This window comes from Suricata suricatta, chromosome 8 (genome assembly GCF_006229205.1).
Source record: "Suricata suricatta isolate VVHF042 chromosome 8, meerkat_22Aug2017_6uvM2_HiC, whole genome shotgun sequence".
Classification (NCBI taxonomy): Eukaryota; Metazoa; Chordata; class Mammalia; order Carnivora; family Herpestidae; genus Suricata; species Suricata suricatta.
The window spans coordinates 109,028,538-109,039,590 of NC_043707.1; the positions used below are offsets into that span (position 1 = coordinate 109,028,538).

Consider the following 11,053-nt stretch of genomic DNA (forward strand, 5'->3'; position numbering starts at 1 on the left):
TCTTCACTGGATTATTTGTTTTGTGATTGTGAAGTTTGGTGAGTTCCTTGTACATTTTCGATATTAGCCCTTTATCTGATATGTCATTTGCAACTATCTTTTCCCATTCTGTCGGTTGCCTATTAGTTTTCTTGATTGTTTCCTTTGCCTTGCAGAAGCTTTTGATCTTGATGAAGTCCCAAGGGTTCAGTTTTGCTTTCATTTCCCTTGCCTTTGAGGATGTGTCAAGTAGGAGATTGCTGCGGTGGAGGTCTAGGAGGTTTTTCCCTACTTTCTCTTCGAGGGTTTTGATGGTTACACACATTATTACATTTTAAAAGGTTTATTTCTCCTGCCCTCTTTGTTTTGATGGTTACACACATTATTACATTTTAAAAGGTTTATTCCTCCTGCCCTCTTTGTAGTGTCTGGCACCATATGCCCTTTTGGAGATGTTAGCTCCCTTGGTTGGTGGAACCAAGTTCTCTGCCTCTCTGATGCTCTTGCTCTTCTACTGCTGATCTCTCTTGTGTTCATGCCCCAGGTTGCAGCTTTTGATCCTTTGTTCTTTCTCTGGGCTATCTTGGAGAGTTCTCATCCATTATGTACCTTGATTACCTCTCCAACTTTTATCTTCCACGTAGATACCCTGCCTGAGTTTCAAGGCTATTTGACCTATTCTTTGATGGTCAGATCCTCAAGGATACCCCATGTTTCAAGCCTTATGTCTGTAACAGAGTTAATCATTACCTTCCAGTCATTTCCTACCTCACGCCATCTCTCCCTCCACCACCTTCACCGAGGTTTTGTCTTGTAATGGGTCCCAAACCTGAAACCTCACCTCTTCTTTGTCCCCTCCCTCTCTCTCACCTCTGTACTCCTTAGTTACTAAGCTCTGTTGATTCAATTTCCTACATCTCTCTCTAATCACTTTTCTCTTCTTTATTGTCTAGAATGCTATGCTGCTTCTGCCTTTTTCCCATACCCCTCAACTGGTCTTACTCCAATGCCTTCTCCAAACTTCCACCCAAGTAGTGATGTTTCTAAAACCTAAGCCTCAGTGAATTACTTTTCTGCTTAAAACTTATCTGCAAATTGTTATGGTCTAAATGATCAACTCCATGCTCCTTATTAAAGTATACAATACCCTTTCCTCCTCTGCCGCTTTCCCTGTGCAGACTATTCTACCCTCATTCTTTATGTCTTGTGCATGATGGTTGTACAAAACTCTCCGTTAGTTATGGTCCTTTGCACCTGCAACACCATCTTCTTGAAAAACTTTTAAGATCTTTGCTTAGCTAATTTTTTTCAGCTTTTAAGTTTCAAATTATATGTCCTCTTCTTGGAGAAGTCTAACTCTCAAAGGCTACCCAGGTGCTTCTTTAAGGAAGCACAGCCTATCTGGGCTCATATGACACTCTGTACTTACTCCTATCAGCACTTATTATTTGACTGTCATTCATTGTTCACCTGCCTCCTTCCTATGCATGCTTTTTGAGGGCAGAAATTTTTATTACTGTATCCCTAGAGCTTAGCACAGAGCTTTGACTGGTAGCACATATTTCTGACATAGTGCTAAACACATTGGGATGTGGTTTGTGCCTCTATTCTTCTGTTTCTTCAACCAGACTGTAAGCTTCTTGAAGATTAGGAATAGAACTTATCTGTCCTTGTCTCTTCAGCTCTTAGAACAGAACCTGATAGGTAGTAGGTGCTCAATCAGTGTTTGTTGACCATTTGATAAATGACACCATGAGGAAGGGGATTTGATGGGAACTAATATTATTGAATTCCTGCTCTGTGGTAATCACAAAGCTAAGCCCTTCACACCTATTACATACTACTTCTCATGAGATCTCTTCTGATAAATATTATGTAGATTTTACAGAGAAGGAAAATGGGCTCAAGTAGATTAAATTACTTGAGCAGAAGTATAGTTGAAGCACCAAGACTTCAAGTCTAGTCTTCTGATTCCAAATCCCATGCTCCATTAGAACACACCACCTCCTATGGCACCAGAAACAAGGAGTCAGCCCAATTTTTAAGGTATAAACTAAACTTGTGCAGTCTTTAAATGGACCTCCCTCCTGTCATAAATTTCAACTGCAAAAATGAAAGGACTCCAAGGGATATGTTACCTTTGGGAGGGTATTGCCACCAGGTTGGGGGGATTAAGAGATGCCAAAGCTGCCCTTAAGAAAAAAAAAAGCTATTATTCTGCTCCATTATAGTTTTATTTTTTTAATAGTTTATTTTCAAATTGGTTTCCATAATACACCCAGTGCTTCTCCCCCACAAGTGCCCCCCACCATGACCATCACCCCCTTCCTTCCCTCCCCCTCCCCCTTCAGTCCATGGTTTGTTTTCAGTATTCAATAGTCTTTCATGATTTGTGTCCCTCACTCTCCCCAGCTCTCTTTCCCCCTTCCTCTCCCTATTATTATTATAGTTTTAGAGTAAAGCAGGAAGACTCCTCCCTTCATTTGTGGGTAAGGCCAGGACAAAGAAGAATGGTGAATAACTTTGTCTAAAATACCATAAGATGTAAGGAAGTTTCCAGAGGCTCAAAAAATTCAAGAAGCACAGACCTGAGTAAAATTTTTCTAAAAATTTTAATGTTTCTGGAGTCATATATCTTCCTCACATTTCTGACCTCCTCTATATCATAATGATCAAAAAGTTAAAGCACCAAAGGAAAGAGTTCTGAGTGTTTGTTTTTTGAGAAGAGGGACGGGAGAACTTCAGATTATTATCCCACTCTATAGCCAGTACTGGATCACTAGTCAGTTCATTTTTCTTTCTGCAGATGAAGGAAAATGCAGAACTTTCCCTGGGACAATCACAGCTCCGTGTCTGAATTCATCCTTCTGGGCTTCTCCAGGGATTCCCAAATTAATGCAATCCTCTTCAACATCTTCCTCTTTCTCTACCTCTCTACACTTGTGGGCAATGGGCTCATTGTCACCTTGATCCACTTGGACTCCCGCCTCCACACACCCATGTACTTCTTCCTCAGTGTCCTCTCCATGCTGGACATGAGCTATGTCACCACTACTGTGCCCCAAATGTTGGTGCATCTGATCTGCCAGAAGAAAACTATCTCTTATGTTGGGTGCGTGGCCCAGATGTATATGTTTCTGGTGCTGGGCATCACTGAGGGCTGGCTGTTCTCTGTCATGGCCTATGATAGATATGTGGCCATCTGTTACCCACTCAGATACAATGTTATCATGACCTCATGGCTGTGCAGAGCAATGGTCTTCTTTTGTGGACTCTGGGGTATCAGCTGTTCCCTAGTCTATACAGTCTTCACAATGCGCCTGCCCTACTGTGGCCCCAATGAGATCAATCATTTTTTCTGTGAGGTCCCTGCTGTTCTGAAGCTGGCCTGTGCAGACACATCCCTGAATGACCAAGTAGATTTTATCTTGGGCTTTATTCTTCTCCTGGTACCCCTTTCCTTCATTCTGGCCTCTTATGTCTGCATCTTTGCCACCATCTTGAAGATCCGCTCAGCTCAGGGTCGACTCAAGGCCTTCTCCACCTGTGCCTCTCACATCACTGTGGTCACCATGTTCTGTGGACCTGCCATGTTTATGTACATGAACCCTGGGGCCAATGCTTCCCCAGAGCGGGACAAGAAACTGGCTCTTTTCTACAATGTTATCTCTGCCTTTCTCAACCCCATCATCTATAGCCTTAGAAACAAAGATGTGAAGAGGGCTTTTCTCAAGTTAACAGGCTCAGGCAAGGCCTCTGAATGAGGCCACTGGAGCATAGAAAGCTCCAACCAGACCTGAAACCACACATTCCACCCCATTCCCTCCCATCACCCTATGGATAGGCATGAATCAGTGACTGATAGTTATGGGAGATAATATGTAAAGTTGGTGCCTGGGTGGGACCTGTTGATGGTTCCAGCAGCTGAGTTATCCTCAAACATCAAGAGATTCAGCTGTAGACAGAGTGCCAAGTCAGGACCTATGTCTGATTTGTTTCTCAGGGCTCAGCAAAGGGTCTGAAACAAAGTATCATTAACATTTGCTGATTAAATGAATGAGTTCATGAGGATTGAGCCTATTAAATCAACTCAGGATGGCCAGGACATGAAGACTGACAGGACTCATTATCAGTGACTTTATTTTATCTCAATTAGGAGCATGAACAGATCTATAGAAACATGTCTCAAGAGAAAGGAAAAGTTGCCTTAGAAATAAGATTCAGGAATTGGTCATTGTCTATCCAGCACTCTCATGGGAGTGAGGGTCTCAGAGTACATAGTGAGCCCCTGCTGTGGTAAAGAAATATTTTGAGGGTCTCTGGATATACAGATAAAACATCACCCAATCCATACCGTACTGGGTCAGAACTCATACTTTGCAGCAAACCATCACCTTGTAGGATTGTTGTGAGAAGTTGATGTAGGTAAAGTTCTCAAATCAGTGCTTGATGGATTGCATGCCATTCTTCTTGTCATGCTCTACTTCTTTTTCCTAATACCACAATCAGCAAGCAAATGACTGAGATCATTTTAGCTTCAAAAGAGGGGCCATTCTACTTTCTAGAAAGGGATAGTTAACATTATAAATGAAGAAGTTGGCCTTTGTTTATACCTCATTCTAGTGTGGATTTAGTAAATGTGGGTCAGTCACCAAGAAGCCTATGAACTCTGAATTGGCAAAACTGTAGAAAAATTATGACACCCTTTCAAGGTATCAAATGAAGAGGCCCTGATTACAAACAGTTGGAACTCCTCAGATAACTTCATTGATATTCTCACATGATAGAGCTTTTTAAATAAACATTTGTTCCAATCTAAACTGAATAAGAATGGTGTTACTAGAGTACTTGATTCAAAAAGATACTGACAGGTTGGCAAGATATAATGATCATAGTGGGGCTGGCTTCTCTTACCAGTGTCAGACCATCTCACCCATACCTGTGGCCTCTTAGAGTACCTAGCACCTTGGAAGAGGTACAGAAAAGTTGCTCCACAGAATCTCAGGAATTCTATTGACCACACAGTATCTATCATACAAAAAAAAAAAAAAAAGCAGGCAATGCTCCAGTACAAAGAAAGGCAAGCAACACTCTAGTGAAACTGGAATCAGAGAGGTTAGCTCACAAAGCCCCTATGACCTTCACTAAATCTCCTCCAAATTTTGCCTTCACTCTTTCGACCACCAGAAAACAGAAGAGGAAAAAGGCAGAAGTTCCTGGCATTCATTTTATCCTTCTCATGATTCTGAATTCCCACAGTTCATTGAACTATGCCAGCTTTTCCTGTTTCAACTTTGACTTTGAATTTGAAAGTCTAAATTACCTAATGGATACAAGTGACAGGTATTCAATGAAATGATGCCATGAAAAAATATTGTCAGATTCTCACTTTAAATGCGAAGGAAATTTAAAACTATTAGCCTCTTTGTGATTAATATTAGGCCCCTTTAACCTCAGAATTATCAAACCTTCAGGGCACCTGGGTGGCTCAGTTGGTTAAGCCTCCAACTTCAGCTCAGGTCATGATCTCTCAGTCTGGGAGTTCAAGCCCCGCGTCAGGCTCTGTACTGACAGCTCAGAGCCTGGATCCTGCTTCTGATTCTGTGTCTCCCTCTCTCTCTGCCCCTCCCTGCTCATGCTCTGTCTCTCTCTGTCTCAAAAATAAATAAAACATTTTAAAAAGTTAAAAAAAGAATTATCAAACTCTCTTTAACTAATAGTCCTCAATAAAACAGTGATGGCTCCAATGAAAGTGATACAGATTCAATCCAACCATATGTCATTGGAGGTGCTTTGAACCCTGCTAAGAAAGTAATAATAATTGTGGTATTAGTGGAAGTTATATAATTGTAACTTGAATTTGGAAGGAAAATATTTGGCCTTGCATTTCACAGCTGCTTATAGGACATTTGCCAAACCTGTTTTGGAAAGTAGTAAGGAAGGGGGTTTGAGAAGAGATGCTGGGCATTGGGGAAGAGCAGGCAGACACCACATATAAGAATTAACAGGACACTTCAAGCCCCCAAATCACAGGGGAAAGGATGGATTGTAAAGATATTAAGGGCATTGGTCAGGTTTTCCACCTAGATAATAGTGGTACAATGGGGAAGAGACAGGTTGACAAGGAGGTTTGATTAGGCCAGAGAACAGTGTTGTGGGATCAAGGATTAGTGAGAACTGGGGAGAGTTCTCAATCCCATCACCTATTGTCTTAGAAACAAAGATGTGAAGAGGGCTTTCTTCAAGTTAACAGGCTCAGGCAAGGCCTCTGACTGAGGCCACTGGAGCACAAAAGGCTACAACCAGACCTGAAACCACACATTCCAACCCATTCCCTCCCATCACCCTATGGATAGGCATGAAGAAAGGAGGATACAAGAAATTTAAGCTCAGGCTGGGAAATATTCCAGGTGATTAGCCAAAAGCCCATCCAAGAGTGTTGCCTCTAGAGAAAACTCAAGGAAACTTAGTGGCGAAGGGAGTAAAAACCACGTCACTGACACTCCAATTAACAGAGAAACTGTTGAGCAACAATAGTGTGCAACCCCACTGCTAAGTACATAACTGCCTCCTATGAACTGTGCTGGCTTGTAGATCACAAATTCCACCAGGATAGGGGCCATGACTTCTTTCTGCAGTGCCAGGGATTCGGGAATGACAGTTGACAATCAGCTGGCTCCCATCAACCAACAGTAGGGAAGCAGAGATGATGGTAAAGCTGCCTTAAAACCTTGTTAGTTTCCTTGATTTCTCTGTTTCACTACACTCCCAAGCCATCAAGTGTTCTTGCTTCTTTCCTTGTCACATCTTTCAGCATCTCCCCATTCATTGCCACCATCCACTGCAAGCACCTTCACAAGCCATGCCCAGGTCTCCCTCACTAAGTGCTCTTCAACTCAACCCTTCATCAGGTCTCCCAAGCCATTTTTCTGAAAATACTGTGTCACCACTTCTCCTCCAGGCCATCCCTCAGCCTTGATGCTTAAAAATACAGTTTGTCCAGCATGATGCCCTCCAGGTCCATCCACTTTGCTACAAATGGCCATATTTCATTGCCATGTAGTACTCCATTGTATATATTTACCACATCTTCTTGATCCATTTATCAGGAGGAGAAAGACAAATACCATATGTTTGCACTCATAGGTCTAACAGGAGAACAGGAAAAACCTATTGGAGGACGATGGGGAGGGGAAGGGGGAAAGAGAGTTGGGGAGAGAGAGGGAACCAAAATCTGAGAGACTATTGAATACTGAAAACTAACCGAGGGTTGAAGGGGGAGTGGGAGAGGGAAAAGAAGTGGTGGTGATGGAGGAGGGCACTTGTGGGGAAGAGCACTGGGTGTTGTACGGAAACCAATTTGACAATAAACTATTTTTTAAAAATACAGGTTGTTCATCATTGTTAAGATAAAATTGATTATCAACCTGAATTATGAACAGTAGCAATCTTTCCTAGGGGAGAAACTTATAAAAACTTATCACACTTTAGCCACAAGACTCACCTCTCCACTACCCTGGTCCCTGACTATCTAGTTGTAGAAGAGCCACCAGGTGGACTTCCCACCTTCTGGAAGGAGCTCCAACAGCCAGGAAGACTTCTCCCCCATTACTGAGGCATCCTGCTTCCCCACAAGGACAGAAGAAGCTCTCATCAGTTAGCAAGTCCTCTCCACCAACCACATAGCTCTTACCCCCTCCCCAGATGGGGGAAGGAGTACTTTAATAATCCATGGGATCCTTCACAGTCTGCCTGAAGCCCTCTGCAGGAAACTTTGTCATACCAGATACTGAAGCCCATTCATGAAGCTGTACCCACCCACCCAAATGCCTTGTTTCACCTCTGAGTGAATCTTTAGGACCATACTAGCACCCAACTCTGCACTTAAGTACTAGAGATGAAATCTCTATCACCTCAGAAGCCCAGAACTCACTAGTCATTCATTATTCCCAGACTTTGCTCATCTCCCCACTTGCTCAAGTCCCTACTTCTCCCTTTCCCCAGATCTTTCTCCTCTTGCCACCTTAGCCCCATATTCAGCAAACACCCCTCCCAGTATCCTCTACCTGGAATTCTCCCTGGGGATGCCACACCTCCTGCAGCTCTCTAAAAGGGAAGTTCTTTGTTTTCACTCTTGGCCTGTGAGTCTCAGACATTCTCATCCTGATGACGTTTCCTCCTAGCTCCTTTCTGTTCACCTAAGCCACACTCACACTGGAGCTCATTATTCCTAAAATCGCATTGCTCCCCAATAAAAATCCAAGCATTCCCACCACACTGAACATAAACACCTCCTACAGGGCTCATTAGAACTATCCTTTGCCTACTTCTCAATGTAATCTCTACTTCTTCTGCTCAGTTTATTGTGACCACATGGGCCTCCTTCCAGCTCTGCAGAAAATGCAAAGTCCTTTCCTGACCTGGAACTTTTGTACCAGGGATCCCTTTGCCTGAAATGCCTTTTCCTGGCTCTTTGCACAGTGACTCTTCTCATCCTCAGGTATCAGCTAAACCTTAGTTCCTGGGAAGCAGGCTTCTTTCCTCCTCCATTTTTCTGTCACAGAACCCTACTTCTTTCCTGAGATAGCTATACCTTCATTTCTCAGTAACTGAATTTAGTTTCCATTTTGAACTATCATCCCAGTGGTGGGAGAAATAATACTAATTTTCTTAGGGTTTCCATCTCTCTCTCCTTGACTCCAAGTTCTGGAGAGCTTACAAAATGCTGAGGTGAGCAGTGGTGGATGGGAGTGGGATGAGGTATAGTCTGGTCCTCTGTGTGGCAGTCATTGAGAGAACCTCACTCTTGGGAAGTCTTAGGTCCTTCAGGGTTACTGTGGCATCCTCTTGGGTTGTATCAGAAACATTGTAATTTCATGACTGTACATCTCTCCACATGCCTGTCTTGATTTCCCCAAGGCCTGACACTAGCTGGGCCATAATGGATGCTCAAGAAATACTGAAACTGAATCAACTCATCCCTGAGGCCTCTGGAACACCAATGAAGCCTGAAAGGAGGCTGGATGCTGGATGTTCATGCTAACTCTGAAGCTCTGTGCCAGGATTCTTATCTTCGTATGTCATATTCTTTAGCTACCATATTGAAAGGATGAGTATCACTGCTATGTATGTATAGCTTACAAATGGGCAGCACCCAGGCATCAATTTTTTTCTTCTAGAATTTTAGGGACACAAAGGTCTTAGAAACCATTACATATGGGGCACCTGGGTGGCTCAGTCAGTTGAGCATCTGACTTCAGCTCAGGCCATGATCTCATGGTTCATGCGTTCGAGCCCTGCTTCAGGCTCTGTGCTGACAGCTCAGAGCCTGGAGCCTGCTTGGGATTCTGTGTCTCCCTGTATCCCTGCCCCTCCCCTGCCTGTGCTCTGTTTCTCTCTCTTACTCTCAAAAAAGGAAAGAAAAGAAAAGAAACCATTACATTTAACATGCTTATTTTATAGATGATCCAGAGAAAGAAAGTTAATTGCCCAAAGTCATAAAACATGTTATGAGGTTGGGACTAGAACCCAGGTCACTTAATGTCAGGTACTTTGTCCTCCTACAACACAATGCAGAGTATACCACATCAGCCCCATGAACCACATTGATTCCATGCACCAAGTCAAGTCTCTGGGCTGTCTTGCTGCAGATATTCATTATTTACATGCACCACTTTGATTGTCTATATCATCTTGGCCCTCTACCGTGTCCATGTACTATGTCACTTACAAGCACCATGTTTCATTTTGATTACACATATTCTATTCATTCCAGTGCCATTATGTTAGATAATATTCTCACCTCTTTCATTGCTGCTCTCACTATAGGAGAATTACATATCTGTCCCCATTGCCACGTGATGTGTTACTTTTCCATAGGAAGAAAATATTTCCTGCCCTTTTGCTATTGGGCTTGACCATATGATTTGCTTTGGCCAATAGGATATCAGCAAAGAGATCTGTGTCACTTCGGAGCAGAAACTTTAAGAGTTTTTGTGTGCTTTTTGTCTGTCATAAGAATGAGATATTCCAGATAGAGCCTCTTTTTTTTTCAAACTGAATCCAAGAATCCAATGGCAGAAGGCCACAGTCCACCTACAACTGACATGGAAAATGAACAATAAATGAACTTCTGCTATTGTAAGCCACTAAGATTATGGAGTTGTTTGTCCTTGCATCACAAAGTAGCAAGTTCATCAAGATGGTCTCCATGTTGGTTTCATGTACCATATTTTGTTTCACTGACCAAGTACTTTATTGGCTTTAATGCACAATGTTGTTTGCTTAAAAATGCTGTCCCTTTCATTAGCATTGGACATTCTGCCTTGGCCTCTCCTGTCTCTCAATTCACCAAGCCACCTTACCCCAACCCATCACTTTGATAAAAGCCCCCTTGATGTCTTTGTTCCTCAGACTGTAGCCCACAGGGTTGAGGAAGGCAGTTAAGACATTATAAAAGAGTGAGATCTGCTTGTCTTGCTCAGAGGAATAGCTGCAGATGGGACTGATGTAGATTACATGGTTGGAGCATAAAAAAGTGTGACCACCATAGAAAAGTGTCCTACAGTCAGGTGAGAAGAGCAGGTGGAGAAAGCCTTGCAGTGGCCCTGTGTTTGGACTTGACCTTAAGAATGGTCTGGTCAATACAGATGTAGGAGCCCAGAATGAGGGAGAGTGGAGCAACAATCATGAAGACACTGAGTATCAGGTCTACCATCTCAATAAGGTGAGTATCCATCAAGCCAGGTTTCGTACTGAGGGGTTTTCACAGAAGTAGTGGTTGACCATGTTGGGTCCACAGTATGGCAGCCTCATGGTGAGGAAAAAACCACAAGCCCAGGTCCCAGATGCCAGCCATGTGCACAGGCCCCAGCTGAGGATAACAGTATAATGCAGTGGGTGGCAATGGCCATATATCAGTCATAAGCCATGACTACAAAGAAAATACATTCAGTTAGGCCCAAGGCACCAAACGCATACATCTGTAGCCAACAGCCAGCAAAGGAGATGGTCTGAGAGTGAGCAAGGAGATGCACCAACATCTGGGGCATAGTGGTGGTGACACAGCCCATAT

General features: G+C 43.1%; 1 protein-coding gene and 1 long non-coding RNA gene across 2 annotated transcripts in view; both read left to right on the plus strand.

The window, feature by feature from the left end:
• The window catches only part of LOC115299260, a 13,921-nt gene extending 3,794 nt beyond the window's left edge, over positions 1–10,127 (plus strand). Inside the window, exons 3-4 of the long non-coding RNA XR_003912078.1 lie at positions 8,899–9,054; positions 9,922–10,127. This is a non-coding gene — a long non-coding RNA (uncharacterized LOC115299260). The remainder of the gene's footprint in view (positions 1–8,898; positions 9,055–9,921) is intronic.
• On the plus strand, positions 2,796–3,743 carry LOC115299259 (putative olfactory receptor 2B3). Its single transcript, XM_029948621.1, has one exon. The coding sequence runs from the start codon at positions 2,796–2,798 to the stop codon at positions 3,741–3,743; it is 948 nt and encodes a 315-aa protein (XP_029804481.1).
• Positions 10,128–11,053: the final 926 nt, after the last annotated feature.